This window comes from Talaromyces amestolkiae, assembly GCF_001896365.1.
Source record: "Talaromyces amestolkiae strain CIB chromosome Unknown scaffold11.1, whole genome shotgun sequence".
NCBI lineage: Eukaryota > Fungi > Ascomycota > Eurotiomycetes > Eurotiales > Trichocomaceae > Talaromyces > Talaromyces amestolkiae.
In genome coordinates this window covers 724,530-748,485 of record NW_024468047.1, presented here as the reverse complement: position 1 = coordinate 748,485, position 23,956 = coordinate 724,530, and the positions used below count along the sequence as shown (strand labels likewise).

The 23,956-nt window shown below is 47.6% G+C and overlaps 10 protein-coding genes across 10 annotated transcripts; 6 read left to right on the top strand and 4 right to left on the bottom strand.

The window, feature by feature from the left end:
* Window positions 1-6: 6 nt before the first annotated feature.
* BHQ10_006202 (uncharacterized protein) lies at window positions 7-831 on the bottom strand (the record flags this gene model as incomplete). Its single annotated transcript, XM_040878763.1, has 1 exon — window positions 7-831. The coding sequence occupies one exon, from the start codon at window positions 829-831 to the stop codon at window positions 7-9; it is 825 nt and encodes a 274-aa protein (XP_040734706.1).
* A 2,315-nt stretch (window positions 832-3,146) lies between these two features.
* BHQ10_006201 (uncharacterized protein) lies at window positions 3,147-4,091 on the top strand (the record flags this gene model as incomplete). Its single annotated transcript, XM_040878762.1, has 1 exon — window positions 3,147-4,091. One exon carries the CDS (start codon window positions 3,147-3,149, stop codon window positions 4,089-4,091), a length of 945 nt encoding a protein of 314 aa, XP_040734705.1.
* A 1,099-nt stretch (window positions 4,092-5,190) lies between these two features.
* Window positions 5,191-6,851, top strand: BHQ10_006200 (uncharacterized protein; the record flags this gene model as incomplete). Its single annotated transcript, XM_040878761.1, has 4 exons — window positions 5,191-5,212; window positions 5,276-5,328; window positions 5,377-5,556; window positions 5,604-6,851. The coding sequence occupies 4 exons, from the start codon at window positions 5,191-5,193 to the stop codon at window positions 6,849-6,851; spliced, it is 1,503 nt and encodes a 500-aa protein (XP_040734704.1).
* A 98-nt stretch (window positions 6,852-6,949) lies between these two features.
* On the bottom strand, window positions 6,950-7,335 carry BHQ10_006199 (uncharacterized protein; the record flags this gene model as incomplete). The annotated part of the gene is made up of 2 exons (XM_040878758.1): window positions 6,950-7,239; window positions 7,314-7,335. The coding sequence occupies 2 exons, from the start codon at window positions 7,333-7,335 to the stop codon at window positions 6,950-6,952; spliced, it is 312 nt and encodes a 103-aa protein (XP_040734703.1).
* A 2,215-nt stretch (window positions 7,336-9,550) lies between these two features.
* On the top strand, window positions 9,551-11,218 carry BHQ10_006198 (uncharacterized protein; the record flags this gene model as incomplete). Its single annotated transcript, XM_040878757.1, has 4 exons — window positions 9,551-9,652; window positions 9,717-10,204; window positions 10,259-10,526; window positions 10,580-11,218. The coding sequence occupies 4 exons, from the start codon at window positions 9,551-9,553 to the stop codon at window positions 11,216-11,218; spliced, it is 1,497 nt and encodes a 498-aa protein (XP_040734702.1).
* Window positions 11,219-11,991: 773 nt separating this feature from the next.
* On the bottom strand, window positions 11,992-13,028 carry BHQ10_006197 (uncharacterized protein; the record flags this gene model as incomplete). Its single annotated transcript, XM_040878756.1, has 4 exons — window positions 11,992-12,041; window positions 12,094-12,639; window positions 12,686-12,823; window positions 12,872-13,028. The coding sequence occupies 4 exons, from the start codon at window positions 13,026-13,028 to the stop codon at window positions 11,992-11,994; spliced, it is 891 nt and encodes a 296-aa protein (XP_040734701.1).
* A 520-nt stretch (window positions 13,029-13,548) lies between these two features.
* BHQ10_006196 (uncharacterized protein) lies at window positions 13,549-14,362 on the top strand (the record flags this gene model as incomplete). Its single annotated transcript, XM_040878755.1, has 4 exons — window positions 13,549-13,617; window positions 13,739-13,856; window positions 13,924-14,226; window positions 14,283-14,362. 4 exons carry the CDS (start codon window positions 13,549-13,551, stop codon window positions 14,360-14,362), a joined length of 570 nt encoding a protein of 189 aa, XP_040734700.1.
* A 475-nt stretch (window positions 14,363-14,837) lies between these two features.
* Window positions 14,838-17,270, bottom strand: BHQ10_006195 (uncharacterized protein; the record flags this gene model as incomplete). The annotated part of the gene is made up of 4 exons (XM_040878754.1): window positions 14,838-16,592; window positions 16,642-17,044; window positions 17,093-17,171; window positions 17,231-17,270. 4 exons carry the CDS (start codon window positions 17,268-17,270, stop codon window positions 14,838-14,840), a joined length of 2,277 nt encoding a protein of 758 aa, XP_040734699.1.
* A 596-nt stretch (window positions 17,271-17,866) lies between these two features.
* BHQ10_006194 (uncharacterized protein) lies at window positions 17,867-18,661 on the top strand (the record flags this gene model as incomplete). The annotated part of the gene is made up of 4 exons (XM_040878753.1): window positions 17,867-17,941; window positions 18,101-18,184; window positions 18,242-18,565; window positions 18,635-18,661. The coding sequence occupies 4 exons, from the start codon at window positions 17,867-17,869 to the stop codon at window positions 18,659-18,661; spliced, it is 510 nt and encodes a 169-aa protein (XP_040734698.1).
* A 2,412-nt stretch (window positions 18,662-21,073) lies between these two features.
* On the top strand, window positions 21,074-23,922 carry BHQ10_006193 (uncharacterized protein; the record flags this gene model as incomplete). The annotated part of the gene is made up of 9 exons (XM_040878752.1): window positions 21,074-21,340; window positions 21,391-21,516; window positions 21,565-21,581; window positions 21,629-21,870; window positions 21,919-21,993; window positions 22,041-23,313; window positions 23,360-23,498; window positions 23,546-23,748; window positions 23,799-23,922. The coding sequence occupies 9 exons, from the start codon at window positions 21,074-21,076 to the stop codon at window positions 23,920-23,922; spliced, it is 2,466 nt and encodes an 821-aa protein (XP_040734697.1).
* Between the last annotated feature and the right edge of the window lie 34 nt (window positions 23,923-23,956).

Below are 23,956 nucleotides of genomic sequence, written 5' to 3'. Positions count from 1 at the left end.
ATATCATCATCTCCACGACTCAGAGCTCAACTCTACAGGAGCCTTCTCCCGACCTTGTGCCGGCAACTCATGAAATGGGGCTTTGCTTTGTACATCACCCGCCGCGGCTTCCACATAGTACTGCTGTTGCTGTAACTGTCCCGGCGTGAACTGCGTCGGATCTTGCGTACTGGCGGCAACGTAGCTTCGACGGCGGCGAATAAAGAAAAATACAATGCCAGTTAGAATCAGTAAAGCAGCAACTGCGGCACCAATACCAATTCCCGCTTTCGCGCCTGTGGATAGAGATGATGTGGATGCAGATGATGTGGGCGTGGACGTGGGAAGAGAGGTTGACACGGCAGTTGAAGCTGGCGACGCAGATACCGAGGTAGATAAAGTCGAAGAGGCGGTTGTGCTCGGGGGAGATGTATCGGACGCCTGCCATCTAACCTCCATACCGTATGCATTGAGATTCGCAAGACCGGTAGCCGTTGAAATTGATTCCGACGCAGTAAATAAAAACGTGCTCGTCACCGATCCTTGAAACGTGCAAAGCTCCGTTGAATACCATGGCCAGCCAGTTTTATCTAGTTGGCAACTATATGCGCTATCGAGTCCAACATTCGTCAGCAAGGATGCGATGATGAATTGTCTGAAGAAAAGACGTACCTCGGACAACATGTTGCTCTCGTCTCTGTCACAGTGCCAATATTGACGACGGTTGAGCAAGCAATTGAGTAATACGTAGGACAGATACCGGGCGAAAAATATGCGGAAGGTATAGCAGAAAAATGAGATGGGAAGCAATCCGAAGCCGTCGGCGAGGGCCCGAGTTGACGATAATCCCATAAGGAACCGCCAGAAACGACGCTATACACGTATAGATCCGTGAGGCAGGAAGCGGCCGGTGTGAAGGTTGTGGTAAGGCTTGGTACTGCGGACAAAGTAGATGTCGTTTTTATTGTTGTTGTTGACGGTGATGCCATGATGCTGATTTGGATATTACAGATCAGAAGAGACGCCCCGAATCAAGAGGTTTGGAAATTTTGGGATCGCGTTCTCGTGAGAGAATAAGAAATGAGAAAAGGGCAACCTCTAAACTCGAGCTGATCGTGCTCGCTACTAGCACACTGCGTTTGTCTATTTTCGGAACAACCCTGCTATTCCCATCGACTAACATTAGTCACTGTACCTTGAACCCCCCCTAGCAAGGATCATCGCATGCCGCTAAAGACACACTACATGTATGAGACAAATACATTTCATGCATGTGTTGGTTTTGATGCGATGCGCAAACCCGTTGAGTTGCGTCCTCGGCAGAAAGTCAGCCAATAATCATCCTGTGCGAGGGTATCTTTAACCGCTGCATTTCTGATGATATGAAAGTTTGTGAGTTTGGCGCGTTTCAGGACTCAAATATCCGCGGCGCAGTGAAATAAGAATAGAGTAATCTGGGCCCTGGCGGTTACTCAGGGTTTATGCTGCTCTGGGAAACTGGGCGGTTATGTTGACAATGTCGTTGGTTAAGGGGGTCATTCAATGCGGGTCCATATGCTCAATTTGAAGGGTCATCGGACAAATTAAAAGTCTTGCAGGTACATTAAACTGATAAGGATTCCGCACAACACACCCCGTCACTTGCTTGGTTTGAGGTTGAGTGGTGCTTCATCGAGCTCACGGAACTCCCGATGTGGTGCCTGCTTACACCAATTTACGGCCAGGCACCACACAGACAGCGAACTGCCCCAGCCCAAGCCCTAACCCTACTCCGATATTAAGATTGGCGCGATGACTTACTATGCACATTGTTACTCCACGGAGATCGTATCTTGTCATTTAATGTGTTCGGCGATTATTCCACCAGTGGGGTTGCACACGATTGCAGATTGCAGACGCAAATCCCTTACCGAATCGAGGATATGCTGCTGTGAGTGCTCTTTGAATCACCGACTATCTCCGCAAATCAGAGAAGTGGTAGTCATCAAAGGGGAGGCTTGCCTCTGAAGTTTATCGTGACTCGTAATGCTGTAAAGCTGCCCGAACAGGGAGCGGTTGGCGATGTGGTGATAGACCTGTCGTTACGTCAACAACGCTGGTACTATTTTCCAGACGTTCCTGATTACCCATCCTCGCAATAAAGATGAAAAGCGCTGTGTAACAACAGGTAAACCACAAATGAGATTGTCCAAACGAAGCGGAAATAGCGTCCCGGCGATTCGGGAGAACTAGTTAGACGAAATGGCGAATGACGTGGGCTGCCAACTCCACTTCCTTCTAGATCGTCAACATTTCGACCTGTCAAGTTTCACATTTTCTCATCACTCTTCAGCCTTTCAATTTGAATTGAACTTATATCGAGCCAAAGCAGCACTGTCGTCGCTGTTTCGGTGTCTAATATAGTGCTGACGGTAGGCTGTCCCGAGGCTTAAATGACTCCTCCGCCTGTGGTAACATTGTGTGCGACTGTCGTTTTCATACCTCGATTTTCCGACTTCAATCCACTCAGAGTACATTCTTGATGTTCTACAAGTGTCCAAACGATGGATGCGACTTTTATTTCCATTCATGGTAAGTATTAGAGCTAATACTACTCGTCTTCGATCGCAGACATGTGACGGGCCTTCACTCACCCATTGGACAAACAGATATGAGCAAGGATGCTCGCATTCTCTATGCATCTGATTCGATTGAATATATATTGGGCTATCTGCCTCACGAGGTGATCAACAAGCCATGTTGGGATTACTTCCATCCGGAAGAGATGCCTTTTGCGCAATCGGTGCATGGCCGGGGCGTGCAATTAGACAAGGCTGCTGTTTTGAGGTATTGCAGAGTGAAGCATAAGCTGGGATTTTGGGTTTGTTGCGAATGCGTCTTCTCGGTTGTATACAATGTTCTGGTGGCTTGTACGAGTATATACCGACAGGGAATGTCTAGTCAGAGTGAGTGCTCTGCACCTAGTCTTCTAATCAATCGCTAACACTGTGGTAGAACGAGCAGTAGATGCCCCAATTGTCCGTCGAATGTTCACGTCTTCCCCACGAGATCCACGATACCACATGCTTTCCTACCTTTCAAACAAATTTGCCCAGCCTCCTACGAATGCTGCCCACGAGCCGAGGGCTGCATTATTTCTGAATCGATTCACAAGAACATTAACAATCATGTTTGCAACGGACGGAGTAGAGGAAGTCCTCGGAATTGCACCACGACAACTGGTTAGCAAGAGCTTTTATTTCTGCATCCAGGAACAATGTTTGCATGACGCTGTCCGCTGTCTGGAACGCGCCAAGGTGAATAACTCGATAGCATATTTGCGGTTTTGGTACCGCAATCCGTTGCAGGATGACAATCCTGCGGTTTCCGCGAACCCGGCAGCTGTGAGCAATAATTTTGATGATAATGCCTATGGCAACCATCCTACGAATATAGGAACAGCGGCAGCTCTTGGACCCAGAATGGCTACAACACACGAAACTGTGACCGTGCCTCAACATCCCGAACATAATCCCATTGAGATCGAAGCAGTCGTCTCATGTTCATCAGATGGACTAGTCGTGGTTCTGCGCCGCGCGCGACCTTCAATTCCATTACACCAAACTCTTCCTTCCCCTCAGGCTCAGGTCGCTGCAAATGGCATATTTGCGTCACCGTGGGCAACACATCCGATCATTCCACCGTATGCCACTCAACCTATGCCAATACAAACAACCTGGCCGCCCCCAGATCCCAGCACAATATACCCAGGCTATAATCATACCTACGGCTCGAATCCAATGATGCCACCTGGTTACCCTGGTTATCCCGGTCATCCCGGCTATCCTTCGTATATGAACAATGGACCCGGCGGCCCTCATCCTCAGGATTTTCTCAGCACAATTCGCGACGTGGCGGTCTTCGCATGGGGTATTGTAGGTATCAATGGATCACTCGAGCAATACCGAAGAGGACGACCGAGCGGTGATGCTCTTCCGCCAGATGGGATACCCATTTGGAATCCGCATCTCGAAGAGGGTGAGTTCGGATTAGAAGAACAAGAGAAAGAGGCGAATATCAAGGTTGAGGCCGAGCAGCCGGAGGCGGTCACGCGGAACGAGGGTCTAACATGATTTAGACTTATAGAATCTATATCAATGATATATACGTAGTTATCTCTATAATATCGCATCCACTCATGCCTCAATGAGATGAATATAAATCAACAAGATGATACTTTCAAAATTTGTGTATATCGATCAGTGAAAAAAAGAGGGCTAGCTTGGTCAAGGCCGTCAGGCACCGCCCAGTCACGCTGCCTGTAAACAACGTATGTAAGCACGATTATGTGTACTTGAAAACGAATCATTTTACAAACACTATCTAGCATCCCCCAACTTCAATATTAAAATTCGACAGTCTAACGAGACAGGAACGGCATATTCCGAACTCCGTTACCCATCGTCGGCAGGTTCCTACTGGCCATTATCTCCGAAGCTCGGCGCGGCCAACCAACCTGATTGTATTGAAGTATTCATTTGCTTAGTGGCAGAAACTATCTCGACTCTTGAAGCGAGAAGTTTATTCGGTAGTGGACATTGGGATAGATTAATCACATCTAGACTCTTCAATAAATGAGCCAATAGCCGTTAGGAAATAACAGTTTCGAATGGGCGCGGTGTTTACTGTTTCTGGGAGAGACGTAGCGAAGATAGCTTTACTGTAATTGAATTACAGGTACGGCACTATACTCTCCGCATGAGGGGTACTTCTAGAAATTCACGGAAAACGGAGCATTCCGCGTACTGCATCACCTGCACAGTGTAAAATCAGTAAACTATTTCCCCGATAAAGTAAGAATAGGCGTATGACAATACGTGCATACGGTTATTGATACGACACGGCGGCCAAGGCACCGGAAAGACCTGCCGGAATGGGCTCGGAACTGCGGCGGGTCGAAGCTCTCCGCTCGTATTGCGTAGGTAAAGTATCAGGTATCGCCGATTACAGAAGTGTAAATTGGATGGTTGGAATTACAAATGGAGTCATTGGCTTCTCTCCACACTTGTTGACTCTGGCAGTGTCCACAATGGCTGGAATGATGGTCTGGGGGTTGTATAAGAGGGGAAGACTCCTGCCTGATTTCATGTCAATTGAAATTCGAGATTGTTTTGGACTATTAGTCTTTTGTTACTACATTTATACGAATTGACTTGGTCAAATATCGCCATCATGGGTAAAGAAGACGAGCCAAGTATGTCTATCTCACTGAACCATCGAGTCTACTTCCTGAACCCTAAGAAACTAACAGTAACAGAAACCTACCGCTACAACGAAACCCCTACTTACACTACTTCCAATGGCTGCCCGGTTCGTATATCCAGTCCCATACAATAAATCAGGCCTAATGATATCCAGGTATTCGATCCCGAATCCTCGCAGCGAATTGGCAAGAATGGCCCTCTTCTTTTGCAAGACTTCCACCTAATCGACCTTCTGGCCCACTTTGACAGAGAACGTATCCCTGAGCGTGTCGTACACGCCAAGGGTGCTGGTGCTTACGGTGAATTCGAGGTCACCGATGACATTAGCGATATCGTAAGCCGGCCCTCTAATTGACCCCAAAACGATGCTAACAGAAACAGACCACAGTCGATATGCTGAAAGGCATCGGCAAAAAAACCAAGCTCGTAACCCGCTTCTCAACTGTCGGTGGTGAAAAGGGCTCTGCCGATAGTGCCCGTGACCCTCGCGGATTCTCCATCAAATTCTACACTGAGCAGGGAAACTGGGACTGGGTATTCAACAACACACCTGTCTTCTTCCTGCGCGATCCTACCAAATTCCCTGTTTTCATTCATACACAGAAGAGGAATCCGCAGACGAATCTCAAGGATGCAAATATGTTCTGGGATTATCTCTCCACTCATCAGGAGTCTGCGCATCAGGTCATGCATTTGTTCAGTGACCGCGGCACTCCCTATTCCTACCGCCACATGAACGGCTACTCAGGCCACACCTTCAAATGGATTAAGCCCGATGGAACATTCAACTACGTCCAGATCCATTGCAAAACTGACCAGGGAAACAAAACCCTCACCAACGAAGAGGCCGGCGAACTCTCTAACTCAAACCCTGACTGGCACACACAGGATCTATTCCAAGCCATTGAACGAGGCGAAAACCCATCCTGGACATGCTACGTGCAAACCCTAAGCCCAGAGCAAGCCGAGAAATTCCGCTGGAACGTCTTTGATTTGACCAAAGTCTGGCCTCAAAGCGAAGTCCCGCTGCGTCGCTTCGGCCGATTCACGCTCAACAAGAACCCCGAAAACTACTTTGCAGAGATCGAGCAGGCAGCTTTTGCGCCCTCACATTTGGTGCCGGGTGTTGAGCCTTCGGCTGATCCGGTGCTTCAGGCTCGTCTATTCTCGTACCCAGACACTCACCGACACCGTTTGGGCGTAAACTACCAACAAATCCCCGTCAATTGCCCCCTTCATGCATTCAATCCATACCAGCGTGACGGCGCCATGGCTGTGAATGGCAACTACGGCGCAAACCCGGCTTACCCTTCCAGCTTCCGAGCAATGAAGTTTGAGCCCGTCAGGGCTAGCCAAGAGCACGAGAAGTGGGTTGGTGCTGTTACTTCGCAACAGATCCCAGTCACGGATGAGGATTTTGTGCAGGCGAATGCTCTGTGGCGTGTCCTGGGTCGTACGCCCGGTCAGCAAGAGAACTTTGTGAAGAATGTCTCTGTGCATTTGTGTAATGCGAATGAGAGGGTAAGGAAGCAGACTTATGGGTTCTTTACAAGGATTAATGCCATTCTTGGAGAGAAGATCAAGAAGGCTACGGAGAAAAATGTATCGAGGGAACAGGCTCGTCTGTAGGCAGCCAATAGAATAAGTTACATAGTATCAAAATTGATTGAAGCATTGAATCATGTACACATAAGCATCATCGAGCATCCAGTCCATAGCAAGTACTCTTACAATCCCAAAGGATTTTCCGCAGTCTGCTCTTTTCCTCCAATCTGTTGTCCTGCGCTACCACTAGAACCACTACCACCAGTGGCACCGCTGATTCCATCACCCACAGTGCGGCCAGCGCCAGATGCGGTGTTTCCGAGACCCTGGGTTGCGCCTGAGACGGTGTTACCGAGACCAGAGGTTACGTCGCCGACAGTTTTGCCGACGTTACCTAGTAGGCCACCTGCGGTGTTGGTGACGCCGCCGACTGTTTGGCCGAGGGTGTCGCCGAGGCCACCGATGAGGTTTTCTATTGAATGAAAGTGGTTAGTATTGTACCCATTAATGTCGGGAAAAATTAGCAGGGAGGGGAGGGGGAAGTACTGTTGTCTTCGTTGTTAGACATTTTTTCCGGTGTGGTTGGTCTGTTTAAAGTGTACAATTATTAATTTGATCAACAGTTTTGAGATGTTTGTTATCTTGCAAAAAACCCACCAAGCTTGATGAGTATTTATATACCAGTGTGTTCGACGGTCAGACCATCTGATATCATACCCGACTAGTTAGGGCTAGCATCCCTGATACATATGATATCATACCGTAATGCTCAGCTTGAAAAGTTGACATGCGCAGAACAACGCCACAACCGTTATGCCATCCACCCAGTGACATATCAGATCAACAGAAAAGCATGGAAAATCGTGAATGGGCACTGTGATTGATCAATCGAATCATGGAGGGTGTGCCAGTGTATACTCGATTTGTTCTAGTGGAAAATATAGACATAGTTGAATGTGAGACTAAGGGATGGCAGACGTCACGGAGAATTTGTGTGCCAATCACTTCGGGCTATGAAGAAGCCACGCTTCAAGGGTGTAACTTAATCGTGCTGATAGATTGGTGGTTTTGCCTTTGCGTAGTCTTTAAATGGGAATTTACGCACATGAATAGTTCTACGAACGTCAGATGCATAACCCTAACCCCGAATGAGGTTGAGTAGTATACCCAGGTCGTTATATGAACTTAATTTTCCTGCCAGGTGGGGCTTTCCATTTTTCAGCTGCCGCTGCTTTTGTGAGGGCGCTCACTGAGTAGATTTCAGTCCAGGCCAATGCTCCCCTATAGTTTTAGGGGGCAGTTGTTTATAATAGAATAGTTGTGCCATAAGCAGGCTCACCTTGTAGAGCAGTTGGATCGCGATTGCTTCCTAATCTATGCTTCATGATACGGGTTATAACTAAATCAACACTTACCAACAGTCAAGTGCTTTTATTGGCTTCCCTTTCGTTGCGTATCTTTTATTAATCAATCTATCTTCAGTATCATGTCATTACTGTAGCTCTCTAATACTGTAGTAGCGTATTGCTATTATTCACAATATGATTCTAATGCTAGTGCTTGAATCTAGACAACTCTCGCAGAACTTTCTTCGAAGGGACCTGTACGGATGTTATAGATATATCGAGCTCGGCCTCGGCGTCGTCCGTCGCTGCATTTAAGCTCCTGCCATTCTCGAAAATAGTTTTGACTTTTCATTTCATTTTCTGCTATTTGATATTGTATGATAAAGTATCAGACTTGGTATCTGAATTGAATGACTCAACAACGATTAGACACATGATGATGAGTGATTGTGGGAAACCCCAAATCACTGTTGTCGAGATGTTCGCATAAGGCCAGTCAAAAAATAATGAATTCTGGTATAGTCAAGTCAGGTTTGAAGTTTCCTCTAGGTTGGGCAACCAAAATGGACTGGACCTTACAATATTCATAAAAAAAGTATACGATGAAACTCTCGATGCATCACCACGGGGTAATCAATTGTGCGTAGTCATGTAGAGCCCCCCAACTACGATGGAAGGTACAGTATCTAGGAGTATCTATACATGTAATTGATGAACTTATTTGATCCGCCTTTTCAACAGGAGTTTTGCGGATGAAAATGTGCACTCAGAATCTGACCTGTTCTGGGGATTTTTTGCCGAGGGAGAAAAGCATTCCTAGAACTAAGCACATCATTCTCAAAATTGTTCGGCTCCATCCTGTGAATACAGTCCCTGTTCTCAAGACACATTGACCACAAGCTAAGTGAGATCCAGTACTAATCATAGAATAAGCCCACGCGTTTACGATGATTTCCAAAGTAGGAAGTATACGATATACAATATACAGAACGAGGAGGACTGGATATGTAAGGACGCTAGTTACCATCATGTATTTAGTTCTTCATAGCTCGTATATACACAGTAGTATAGCACAAGCGTCGGAGAGACCGGTTCCTGAACGTGTTAGCGTCGGTTACGATGGACGACTTTGCCTGGAGCTCCACTGCCGGCCTCTATGGAGATGATCCAGGCCAACGATCTAGCTAATGTGGAGGCAAAAATTGCACTTGAGCGTCGAGTAAAAACTCCTCTTTTCGACCAGACAAGGGCTTTCTGGTTGGAAACCTTGGAATAAGATGTCGCAAGCTAAAGTTTAATAAGGCTTAACAAAGCTTAATCATACAGAAACGAGGCGCGTAGCACATATTTAAACAACTAAGATTCCCCAGAGTGCCAGTCCCGCGTGGTCAGAATTTTTGACGACAAGCTCTCAGTCACTCGTTTCTAATCTCGAAAATGCTTTCTCTGCTCCTTTTGGGCCTCGCAGCCCTTCAGGCCACTGCCCGGCCCCTGGGAAGCCATTCCTTCACTGAACGGTCCCATCCATCTCTGTCACAGGTTAGAAATTGCACCTTTTCTTCGAGATCAAGAGAGAGAAATAACCAGATTTCCATGTGCGTAGTGCGCGAATGACCCTGTTTGGCTGCTGTTTCAAGAGTCTCGCCTGCAACCAGAAGCAAGCGCGTTTTGCAGCGTGTACATCGAAGCGACACAGACGCAAACAGTCACCGTAAACCCAACAGCCACACAACTTGCGTTTACAGGTGCTGTCACGGTTACAGACGCGACTGTCGATGTCACCTTCACTGCGACTGCTGAGGTCGACCAGACGAGAACATCATGGTATTCCAGCATGGCAGTGATCCCTGTCACCCTCACAAGCGTGGTTGAGGATGTGATCTCGACAACAGATTTGTTCTCCACCACTGATGCGACAGTCGTTGTGACTATAATAGATACTCTCACGACTAGCACAACCGACGCGACGGCGTATGCCACAGTCTTCAGTACTGATGATATAACCACCACTGATACCACTGTGTATGCCACACAGACATCCACTCTGGATGTCACCATCACTGCGACCACGGTGACCAGCACCGCCACTAGGTAAGCAAGCATAGTCGAGACCAGGAATGAGGCCGAGTATTGATCCTTCGTTAGCCTCGTGACCGCTACCGCAACAGCCTATCTGGTAGCAAGAGACGACGAAGTCGAAGCCAACGATGAGGATGATGACGAAGAGTACGATAGTTGTCCCGCGCCAGAGCCTGAATGCACTTCTCCAGAATGCATTCGCTCTAGCTTCTTCAACGAGATCAGAACGATCGCGGCGAAAGAGCTGAGTAGTGCATGTTCCTGTCTGGTAGAACCTTCAACTACCACAAAGACGGTTACGAGGACTGGCTCCGCGGTGGTTCGGACGGCGGCAGTAAGTTATTCTATCATCTAACCCAAATAGTTCACAATCTAACTTACCTCCAGTCTACCATCTTCGCAACCGCCACCGATGATATAACAGCAACTGTGACACGTGCCAGCAGCCATGTGGTGGTTGCAACGACCATTATTGATCAGACGTCTCTCTTCTCTTTGACCACCACCGAGACCGTCACTTCCCCAGTCACCGAGTTGATAGATGTTACAGCTGTCTCTACCACCACAACGACGACCACAACAACCACTGATGAGACAGCCAGTGCCACGACAATACTCGTCACGTCCGTGACCATCGATGAAACCGCCTCTGCCACAGCCACAATCACCAATACCATCACGATCGATCAAACAGCATCAGCCACGGTGACCGCCACCCAAACCACTACCACAACCGTTGCTCCTACCACCCCTACGCAGAGCTGCAGTGCCTTGTCAAGCCCCTACACCAACTCCTATGGCCAAAAATTTACGCTCAACTGCGGACATTACTATCCTATTGAAAGCGGCGGCAGTGTCGGGAGTGGAACATTCACTCACTTTGAGCAATGCCTCGATCTGTGTTCGGAGTATCCTGCGTGTGTGGGAGTTGATTATGATGCTGCAAGTGGTTACTGCGAGTTGTTCAACAATTCACATTCTGGGTCGAGCTCTGGGTTTGACTCGGCGCTACTTATCGCTGCTTAGATTTTTTTCGTTCTTTCGTTTTGAAATCTTGCCTTTCATTTCAGCCGAAATCTATTTTTTTTAATTCCATATTGAGAATCAGTGACTTGTCGAGGTTCGGGTAATTCAACCGCCAAATAGTCCATTAATATCACTACGCATTAGCGACACTGCACGTAATATCAGCAACATCGGAGAGATGCTTAATTATTACAGCCTCTTGATTTTGGCTGTTTTGCTGTTTTAAAACGGCATAATGGGAAGTTGGTTGAGCAGCGAATGAGGCAAGGTTTCAACCATATCGACAAATACGACTTTTTAAACAGTCTTCCCAGAGGCTCGTATGGAGGCATATAAAGCTCAGTGAGCAAATCAGTATGCTCAGCTGTGGATCACTGAGCGTATCCGTGAGCTTATGTAAGGCTCACTGAGCTGATCACGGCGGTCCAGGGTGTGCTCAGTTCTACCCAGCGAGTAGAAGCGGCGAGGTGAGCACCAAAACGGAACAGGAAAGCCGCGACGCGTCAGGGAAAATCAAGGAAGTAGGTAGTATAATATCTTGTCGTTCGATAGGAACGAATTATCTAGATTGATGAGAGGATGGAAAAATTCCGGAGTGATGATGCGCCACTATTTCAAAGTCTGTGATCCTGTCTGTTTGAGAAAGTATGTTTTCGATCATATAAAGGTACTCAGAATGAGACCTATCTTTGATAGGAGCAACAAATTTCACCATTCAGTAGATTGCTACTCATTTTGTAGGTATTGATATCATGACTTGATCGCAAAAGCATCTATTCGTGTGACCACTCAGCCTTCTTCTTCTCTGCAAACGCAGTCATTCCTAAAACAAGAATTAGTCGCTATTTCCACATGATCAATCCAGAAAGGCTTACCAATCTTCTGGTCCTTGCTGCCAAACAATCCATGGAACAATCGCCTCTCATACTCCACTCCCTCCCTCAACGATAGCTCCTGACTCTTATTCACAACCTCCTTGGCCGCAACAACCGCAACACGACTGTATTCCGCAATCGTCTCCGCAGTCTTCAATGTCTCGGCCAAAAGCTCCTCTTTACCACCATCAATAACACGGGCCGCAACACCCCATTCACCAGCCTCTTTACCGCTGAAGTTCTTGCCAGTTAGAATGAGTTCCATCGCTCTGCTCTTACCAATTGCACGGGTCAAACGCTGAGAGCCGCCAGCACCGGGGACGACGCCAAGTTTGATCTCAGGTTGACCGAAGGTCGCGTTGGATGTGCAGTAAATAACGTCGCACATGAGCGCGAGTTCGCAGCCACCGCCGAGCGCATAGCCGCTAACAGCTGCAATGACGGGTTTGCGGATAGAGTTGGCGAGATGAGACCATGGAGCGATGAAATTGTTGGAATAAGCAGCAGAGAATGTTAAGGGCGCCATTTCTTTGATATCGGCGCCCGCTAGACGGTGTTAGTGCATGAGGAATAAGGCAGGAGGTAGACTGACCAGCAAATGCCTTTTCACTACCGGTTATGACGATGGCGCCAATGTCTTTGTCTTGGTCATATTCGCTCAATGCATCGTTTAGTTCTTGGAAGAGAGGGCTTGATAGCGCATTGAGAGCTTTGGGTCGGTTCAGGGTGACTATTTTATTAGTTGATTGAATAAATTACTGGCTATAGGGAAGCATACTAAGTCCAACGCCCGGCTTGGGTGTTTCTGTGAGAATATATTCATATGAAGCTGGAGATGCAGATGAGAAGCGTCGGTAACTGGCTCGGGTCAAGTATGATGTCAAGGCGGAGTTTGTGCTGGAAAGAGCCAGTCGCGAGCTGCGAGCGAAGGCCATTTTGTACTGTAAACCGAGAGAAAATATCAATTGTCTTAATTGTCGTTCAACAATAGATGAGGCCGACCGAACAGATATGTTGTTTAGAATGAATGTAGATGATAGTTAACAATCACATTGACATTAGAGTACTCCCGAGGCAAACCGAGGGTAACCCGTTTATCCGCCGCGCCTATTTGCACTGTTTGCATACATTCCGATCCGGCTAGACTGTCAGCCAGCACGTGCTTTGTGGCTCATGCAGTTGCTAACCGGATGCAGCCTGGAGCTGCCTCGCCGCCTCAGCGATCAGGCACAGAATCAGGAGGCCACTTTTCTTCAAGCAAACAACAGCCTGGTCGAATTCGTCAACAACCACCACTTTGCCTGATAATTTTCCGGAATTGGCAATTCGTTTCAATCAACTACAGGAGTCACGACTGTTGGTTATTTCTATTCTTCACGCTCATTCTCCGAATTTGTCCCCCGTCTCTACAACCTTGAACTTCGCAATCTCAACGTCTCCAACGAGTCAGTTGCGATGGATGTCCCCGAGCCGGATCAGACACCTTTCAATGCCGTCCAGGCTCAGACTTCTAAGCTTGCCAGGGTGAGTGCATCTCCTCGAAGCAGCGCTGCGATCACGATTCAGGAAGAGCACACGCATGCGCTTTAATCATGAATCGGACATGCGCCCGAGAATCTCCAAGCTGACGCATATTTCCGTTTAGCAATACCAAGCATACCTAGATCAGTTGACACCATATACCACATACCGATGGATCGGTAGCGTGGTGCTGCTTCTCTTCTTCTTCCTCCGCATCGTCCTCGCGCAAGGATGGTATATCGGTTTGTCTTCCCCTTAGCCGCACACATGAACGTAACAAATCAAATCACTAACAGACCCGGGAAACAGTCGCATACACCCTCGGCATCTACCTCCTCAACCTCTTCCTCGCCTTCCTCTCCCCCAAGTTCGACCCCTCCCTGACCCAAGACGAAGGTCTCGAAGACGGCGAAGCCGGTAGCTCGTCCTTACCCATCAAACAAGACGACGAATTCCGCCCTTTTATCCGGCGCCTGCCCGAATTCAAATTCTGGCATTCGGCTACTCGCGCAATTGCGATTTCCTTTGTGTGTTCGTGGTTCAAGGTTTTTGATATTCCAGTGTTTTGGCCGGTGTTGGTTATGTACTGGTTGATTCTGTTTTTCTTGACTAGTACGTCCGCCTCTTTAGCTCATCTTGGATTTGGATAAACTTGCTGACTTGAATAGTGCGACGACAAATTCAACACATGATCAAGTATCGCTACATTCCATTCAATATCGGCAAGACCCGATATGGACGTGATTAAACCTGAGAAATGATTCAATTCGAAACGGAAGAAAGGTATCATCTATTTACATGATAAGGAACGAAGATGACATTTGCACGAACACGACATACCATAATAACCATCTATTACCTACCATACATGCATACGTGCATACATTCATCCGCCATCGGCATCCATCTTGCAGATCTGACTTGACGGATCTGCTACGGCCTGATATGACACGGAGACTGTCTTCTTTTCGTCGGCAAGAGGAAAGAAGAAACGAAATACATCAAAAAAGAAAGAGAGACAGAACCTTTATGTACTATTTTTCTTTACTTTAAACTTTCTATTATCGTTGTTATTAGTACTTAATTTTTTTTTTTTACTTGTAAACATTGCAATTTCTAGAATTTCGCCAGATTCGGATCTAGGGCTATGATGACAGGGGTGAAATAAAACCACTACTAAGCATATCACATGCAGATAACACCAGTCCAAATTATTGATCTACCTAATAAGCCCACATACACTTATACACCAGCAACCTACTCCCCAACCGATCATACTCCAACCGTCCAATCCAGCTATCATTCGTGCCATCCAACTTCCCAAACACGCTTGCGCCCTTCCACACAACGACCTGTGCATCCAATTCTCGCGGCGGCGATCCAATCATGATCTCCTTCGCGAATGCGGGTCGTAGCAGGTGTAGTCTCTCTTCGAGGAAGGCGTGGAATCCGTTGATTTGGCTTCCGCCGCCGACGACCATGATACCGCCGAGGAAGTCGCGCATTTTCTTGTCGTCGGAGCGAGCGGCGTGGGTGATGGAAGTTAGGATTGCTTGGTCGAGGGGGTAGATGGGGAGGATGTCGTCGCGTTCTTCGATTGTGGGGATGCGAGTGGTTTGAGGGGGTGGTTGTTGGAGAGGTTGGGTTACTACTGTTTGCGATGGTTGGGATGGTTGGGAGGGCTGGGATGATGCGCCGGCTGGTGTGGCACCGGTGGCAGGTTGGCTGCCTTTTTCGGTGACTTTCTCGGGGACAGGTGTGCTGTTACCAGCGGCCGCAGCTGCGATTCCATTCAAGGGTGTGTTGAACTCTGGGGCCGGCGAGCCGGCGACTGATGACCGAGGCGTGGCATCGGAGTCTTGCACACGACCGAGAGCATTCAAATGGGACCGTGCAGGCGTGGCTTGTACATCACCGGTCCCATTAATTTGTGCCTTGTCGTCTTCAGTCGACAGATCTGGCGGCGCAATAGCTCTTAGTATTTCAGATTGTGCTGCCGATGTAGGATCATTTGGCTGACCATCGTAGATATCGTACGATCGAGTCAAAAGTTTGCGGCGGCCCTGTAGCTTATCTTCGGCGCTGAAAATACTAGGTTGAAAATATCCCATTGGCGCAAGATAAACCTCGTCGTATGCCTTGAAAGTGTATTTCCTTGTATCCTGGCCAGATACACGCAAATGGAAATCAAACACTTGTACCGACACGCCACTTTCATTCATGGTGCAGATGTTCTTTTTTAATTCTTCTGCTAGCAGGAAATCGTATCGTCGGTTTAGGTTGATATCGGCATAAGGAAAATGGTCATAGAGCATCATCTTGATGAATGTCTCGGTTACGTCGAATCCGCCGTATTTCAGGTTGATGCGTGAATTTTCAACGCACATTCCTTCATCCACACAACATATGGAAGTCTTTTGTGCTCCAATATCCACTATACAGGTAGTTGTATATCCGGCGCCGAACGCAGCTGCCAGACTTTCCTGGATGAAACAAACCCGCGCGAAAGAGAACTCTTTCATCAACATCTCCAATATCGTCGTAACATATGCCCTTTCGTAGAGATCGGGGATCACAAAAACGCAGGAATACTGCGGCCAGTCTTTCTTACTGGTCAATCCTAGCTGTGTCTTGATTGCGTCTTCTAGAATCAGAGAGATATCCAGAAACATCAACCTGGCATTCGGATAATCCTTCTCATTGCACCATCCATTCCGAATCGGCCACGACAATTTGTATCGCGGTTTCGAGTCATCCGGTATTCTAAGCGCTTGCTGTCCAGTGATGTATTCCGGTGGTGGGTTGGAAAACTCTGTCCATTCTACACGCGACGGGTCATTGTGTTCGGGAATGTGCTCGGGGACAGTTCGACGGTTGTAGTTGATGACCATTTCTTTGGAGTTTGGTAGCATTCGTCGTTTATTTTGTCGCATGTGTGTTTTGAGTTCGGCGGACATGGTAGTGTACAGCGATGCAAACTTCGAACCATTAGCATAAACAGTTTCTCAAAACTGCAATCAGTCATACCTCTGGCCCAAAGCGCTTCTCAGGTGGAACATCTTCCTCCGCCTCATCTTCGTTCAATTTGACTCGCTTCGGTCTCGGCTCAACGCCATCTTCAGACTCATTCTTTGTCGATTTCCTAGCAATCACCATCGGCACCGTTTTCGGAATCGCATCACTCGCCAACCCGATACGTAAATTCTGACTTCCCACATGAAGAACAATTACTTTTGAGCCTGCGGTTTCTGCTGCAGTTTCTTCGGCCTCTTCCATGACAGCGTCGCCATCGGCTTCAGTATCCGGCTGTTCCTGTTTGCCTAGAGCGAGTGCGCGGTCGCGGTCTTTGGCGGTTTTGGTCATGCGGTTGCGGGCTTCTTCGTTTTGGAGACGGTATGCGAGGAGTTGGTCGTCTCGTTTGAGGTAGTCACTAATGTAGACTTTAGCACTGAATGTAGGGAGATCGACTGCAACGTACGTGTAATAGTTCTTTTGATTGATTGGGGCTACCACAGGCCAGCTGGAAAGTCCCATGCTGTTGTCGGTTCGTTCGAGACCTACAATAGACATTAGATATCCCTTCCTGAATAATGATGCAGCGTATGTAGCCTCATACCTTCATCTCTAAGAGCCTTTTCCGACTTTTTGCCAACCATTTTGACGTTGTTTTGAGGATTGACCGTAGAACAACAGTCTATCGTAGAAGACCTCAAGGCGCAAGGGCCGGTGTTTCGTCGTTGATCGAGTGATCCGTTCACAGCGCCCACTCGTATTTCTCAAGGGAGACCCGTTGTATAGCACAGCGAGCCACAATATTGTAGTCAGTCTCAATAAGTCAATGCCTACAGCAAGAAGTATATCGTGAATGGTGGTCGTCTTTATCACACCCGAGCTTTGACCAAGCGGGTGGCTCAGGCAGGCCAGGCCAATCCCGAGCCAATTCCTCATCCATAATGGTCAATGCGGTCACGACTCTTATTTGAAATCAGCACAACATTTTCATAACAACGGACTACACATCATTCTACACCCTTTTGCGCTCCTCTACTTCCTATACGTGTGCATTGGAAAATACCTCCAACATCAAAGTTCTATATTACCGCCGACGAACGCAAGTGATTTACAAAGGGGAAGCCGTCGCCGCAACAGGACAGACAGCATTCGCGATCACCCAGTACCTGTATTACGACTCTCTACCACCGAAACCGCACCGATTGATCTCTTCTCTGCAATATCATAATAGACAATAAATATGGGCGGCTCACTTTCGCGAATGTGGTCCCTGATCTGGGCCAAGAAGGAGATTCGAATTTTGATCTTAGGTCTTGTATGAATATTCTACATCACAGTGGTGATGAGAGGGTTTGGCTTGTTGCTAACAAGTATCCAAGGATAACGCGGGAAAAACGACACTGTTGTATAGATTAAAGGTGAGGATCTGCTGGTCTCTTTGTCCATGTACGTGCTAACAATGTCTTATCTATAGATTGGCGAAGTTGTCACGACGATTCCTACAATCGGCTTCAATGTCGAATCCGTTACTTACAAGAATTTAAACCTGAATGTTTGGGTATGCAGCCGGTTACCGCCCCAAAATAGCGCAAGGGATGAAAACTGACATAAACAGGATCTCGGCGGTCAAACCTCCATCCGTCCATACTGGAGATGCTACTACGCCAACACCGCCGCCGTCGTCTTCGTGATAGATTCCACGGATATCGAGCGATTAGGGATTGCGGCCGATGAGTTGGCGGCCATGTTGAACGAGGAGGAACTCCGCGACGCTGCGCTGCTGGTCTTTGCCAACAAACAGGATCAACCCGGCGCAAAGGGAGCGGGAGAGATCTCGGAAGCGCTGAAATTGGGCGAATTGCGCGATCGGAATTGGAGTATTGTTGCTTGTTCGGCTATTGATGGTAAAGGTATTAATGAAGGCATGGACTGGTTGGTGGTGAGTTTTCCCATTTTTTGCGACAACTCGCGGCTTCACGATAGGGCGAAAGCTGACGATGACTTATAGCAAACAATCCAATCGGAGAATGCATGAACAAAGGCGTAATGGTACATCTCATGACTTCACTTTGTAACAGCATCAATTCCCCAGGCGTCTTCCTTCCTTATCCGACCTTTTGTATTTGCCGCTAGTTTAACCATCTTTTTGGTCTTTGAGTGGCTTCGAATCCTCGCATATTTTGCATGGTTTGCTCTAGACGTGGTCCGTATCGATGTCAAGAGCTGGTCAGTGATTGATCGATAGATCGATAGATCGGTGGATTGACTGGCTGCTTCGTTGGTGTGATACTGGCAGATGCCAGATCTTTATTCTATAATAGCTGCTTTTAATTATGATAGTATATACCTTTCTCCTCGTTCCACTGCTCTTCCGTTCGATTTTCTGGATGGACTAATGAGACGGGTCAACACGGTTCACCGATATCGTAGACGGGGTGGCTTCGTCACGTGTAACCCTGGACCACGACATGCCAGTCAATTCGTTTATCAGGAAAAATAAAGGGTGGAAGCTTTGCCAGCAGATCGTGGAGAATTGTTGAGCTGGTCCATGCTGAAGCTTCGAAGGTGGTTAGTGTTGATAGTGAAAGTCAAAAAAAAGAGGAAGGAGCAAATTGGCATGTGATCGTGGCTTGCAACAACACCCTAACTAAGTAGTTATTACTCTTCTTCTCTGAGAGATTCAATCATTTTTGCACCTTCGATAGAGCATTCACTATTCAGTAATCCCAAAGCTGGAGCTACCTATCCAGCATCAGTCGTTGCGAATTTCTCATGCTGCTTCAACATGCCTTTCTGGTTCGTCTTCTCGACTATACAACGAAGCAACGATGATCCACACAACACAGCTCACAACCCACACTCTCAATCAATAACTCAATCAATCAGCTCAAATACAGCTAACAGCGATATAGCGGTATCATAAAGCTTTAGAGAGCGAGCTATCAAACTGTTGGGATTTTGGGGCTTTCAAGAGAGATATTGCAATGCCAAGAATCACATGCAAATGTGGGATGACGAAACTAGCCTCCATAATCTTTGATTTGTCTTTTTGACTAGTTGAGGTGAGGGCTATTTGAATTGATTTTGTGGCACAGCTCCATAGCTCGTGCTGTGGAGTGAAGAATGGATTATGGAGGTGACAGATTGAAGTATTGTTTACAGGTTTCACTGCGACATTGATATCTACCAGGTGGCGGGGCATTACAGCTCTTTGTAATTGCTAGACGTAAGTCTGCTCTCCTGCACTGTCTATATTCAGAAGTACTGTTATCGACTGAATACTAAGTTTATTCAAGCAACTACGTAGTATACAGCATGCTTAGACACAGCCCAATCAATCGAAGACAAGGCCCGACATCGCATGCACATCATCAACACTCCAATGAATCATATACACTGTTAAGGAGTGTACAGAGCCAATTGCATTTGACTGCGATCGGAATGTATCGAAAGTACCGCTGATATGATCTCTCCAATCTGGCGAGCCAGATCGAGTGTCGTGGTGGCAGGCCGGCGGATGATTGGCTGCCTGAGGGACAACGGTTCAGAGTATAAACCTCAGGCAGTGAGGCACGCTGCGCCCATATTTGTCCTTACAGGCAGCGCTTCGATCAGCAGCACTCAGCACTGCACATGCCGCTGACTCGGCCTCTGATTGACAAATTACTGTTTGCGTTTTGTTGGGATTGCGCAGACGCCATCTGGTCAATTGGTATTTCGTACCGTAATGTTACCCCCACTAGTCTCTCTCAGGCTTACTGCAGTACCGCGATACCACATCCGGACAAGCGCCAGGTACGGTTCGTACTACGATACCAATCTACCGCCGTACTCTCCGGTCTCCTCCCCTTCACTCCCCCATCCCCATACACTGAAAGTGTGATAGTATGAAAGAAACTCTCAGAAACAGCTAATGATGCACGCTCTTGCCGTCGCGTGTCGAACCCACTATGGAATTATTCCATATTTACCCGCCAGCTGCATGAGGATGCGCTCTTTGCGCGGGTCAAGAGGGGAATTTCTCCGTGGTCGGATGCCCTCATGTGTCGATATGATAGGATCAATGGAGGAAACAGATGCAATTTGAGACTCAAAGACACGAGACGTACTGACAATCAATGGTGGGGTCTTCTTGTCTGAAGATGGATGCTCTCTCTTTTTGGTCCCGTGTCCACTTTTGCTTATCCTATCTGAGAATGAGGGACATGAGGCTTCCGTATGGAGATGGGATAGGTAGCTCGTGCTTAGAAGAATTAAATAGAGGCTAATCGCAGATTAATTATTCTGGGTGGGACAGTCTGTTCTCTTCTGCTCTTTCCTCATATACCTCTCCTCCTCCAGCCTTCTATATCTCTGTGCTTCTTTCCTTCCGTCCTTGTCCCGGTCTGCTCCTTCCTCACAGTCAACAATACACCTTCCTGAACAACATTCTGCGTGCTTCTTCACCATGAGTGTCTATACACTACACTCCCCCCTCAATAGCCTTGATGGCTTGAGCATGCCGCACATCATGGTTGGCGTGGCCCTCGTGCTCGTTTTCGGCCTAGTTGCTTCTATCGTGGTTCTTTCTCTGCAAAAGTCAAAGTTGGATTGGAACAAGGGTTTCCTTTCCTACATTCAGTTCGCATATTCTTGCTTTATCAAGCCTCATGAGCGTAACAGTGAGGGCGAAGCCGGTCAGCAACATGCGCTGGAGAGCTTCTACCGCGCTCAAGTACGTATACCTTGATTTCATCGTTCCGGTGTAATTTTCTGACTATTCAGGCTTCCGTCTATGATGCTACTCGCAAGAAACTTCTTCGCGGCCGTGAAGATATGCTCGCATTGTTGGCTGCTCAATTAAAATACCGCCAATCTCAGCACCAAGTTTCTAAGCCGGTTTGGGTTGATGTAAGTATAGCCCATGTTATCTGCAGGCAATTGGCTAATATGTGACAGATTGGTGGAGGCACTGGGTACGATCCGAATTTAAGTCCGAAAAGAATGAAACTAACTCGAGCAGCTACAACATCGAAGCTATGAATGCCTTCCTCCCCGTCGACAAATTCTTCTCGCACGTATACCTGGTCGATCTCTCTCCCTCTCTTCTTGAAGTCGCCCGCCAACGTTTCGAGCGTCTCGGTTGGAAGAATGTGTCTGTCATTTGCCGTGATGCTCGGGAATTTCGTTTGCCTGGTGCTAATGGTGCTGCCAACGGCGGTGCTGATATCGTTACTATGAGTTACAGCTTGTCCATGATTCCTGGTCAGTACAACATACATAGTAATATGACTTGAAGCTGACATTCGACAGACTATTACAGTGTCGTTGACTCGTTGAACCACCTCATGAAGTCCGATGCCCTTCTTGGAGTTGTTGACTTTTATGGTATGTTAATTCTTCTTGTCTTGACAGGATCAAGCTTACGTGGATAGTTCAAAATATCGTTGATGTTTCTTGCCGCAACTACACCGGTGGTGTGTTCAACCGACATGTCAACTGGCTTGGTCGTGCCTTCTGGCGCGCATGGTTCGACTTTGACCGTGTCAACCTGGATGCCGCCCGCCGAGACTACTTGGAATACAAGTTTGGAACTATCATTTCGGCCAGTGAACGGAATTACTTACTCGGCGGTATCCCATACTATATCTTCTTGGGTTGCCAAAAGGACTTTGTTTCTGGACGATCAAGCATCGAGATGCTTAATGCTTCTTGGACCGAATCACCATATCTATCTGCCGCCAAGCACCGACAAGAGATGAGCGACGCTGTCGAGAAAGCCACCCCTGAGGTCAAGTCCAAGGCATACGAATCGGCCGTTGTCAATCTTAGCACCAATCTTCCTCTGCCAGCTGCTTTTTACCAGAACCACCACCACCGTATCTACTACAACGATCAACTTTCCAAGCACACCCAATTCAAGGACGAGTACATCTATGCTTTCAACTGGGAAGATCCTCGTGTCGACCACCGTTTGTTGAACATCAATAGCGAAGATGTCATTTTGACTATTACAAGTGCCGGTGACAACATCTTGGACTACCTCCAGAAGAGCCCCAAACGCATCCACGCTGTTGACATGAACCCTAACCAGAACCACTTGCTCGAGCTTAAGGTAGCCTCTTTCAGAGCTCTTGGCTACAAAGATGTCTGGAAGATTTTTGGAGATGGCAAACACGCCGAATTCCGTGAGCTTCTTTTGACCAAACTGAGTCCCCATTTGTCTAGCCAGGCCTTCCAGTACTGGCTCGAGCAAACCGACGTTTTTACTTCCAAGTCCAACAAGGGTCTCTACGAGACTGGAGGATCCCGCGTTGCCATCAAGTTGGTCAGATATCTATTCAACATTTTCGGTCTCCACGGTGTCAATGACAGACTGTGCGAGGCCCAAACATTGAACGAGCAGCGCGAAATCTGGCCTACTATCCGCCGTGTTTTGATCAGCAGAATGCTCAACTGGGCTATCGTCAAGACTGAATGGTTTGCCTGGAAAGCCGCCGGTGTTCCTCCTCCTCAGCGTAACATGATCATTGATGACTACTTGAAGCGCAAGGGTCTGAGCGGTGGAATCAAAAAGAACGCGGACGTTAGCGGACGTGCTATCTGGGAGTATGTCGTCGACACATTCGACCCAGTGGCCAAGGATACCCTGATCAGCAACGACAACTACTTTTACTACCTCTGTCTCAAGGGCAAGTTTTCACGACAGTAAGTACGTTCTCTGTGTGATCTTGATCATTTCTAATGTTTACAGGTGCCACCCTACATACTTGACCCCCAAAGCACATGACAAGCTCTCCTCTCCTGGCGCATTCGACGGTCTTCGTATCCACACTGATGGTCTGAACGAAGTCATTGCTCGCATCACACCTCGTACTCTGACCATTGCTGTGGTAAGTACATCCAGCAGAGAATGTGATAATGTACTAACATTGCATAGGTAATGGACTCCATGGATTGGTTCAACCCCGAGGAAGATGCCGCCGCCAAACAAGCACAAGCATTGAACCGCGCTCTTAAGATGGGCGGTCGTGTATTACTCCGATCCGCCAGCATTGATCCTTGGTATATCAAGGATTTCGAAGCCAATGGATTCACTCCTCGCCGTGTTGGAGCACGATTCCCAGGGACATGCATTGATCGGTTAGTTTTTACCCATCCATATTTATCAGTCATACTAACCTCGCGTACAGCGTCAACATGTACGCATCTGCATGGGTCATCACCAAAACATCCGATGTCGATGGCAACACCCGACCTCGCCGCGAGCTCGGCGAGCGATCGAGCAGTGTTGAGATGGAGACTCTCACCCTTTAATTTTCATTGCCACTCTGTCTTCTTTCTTTGGAAT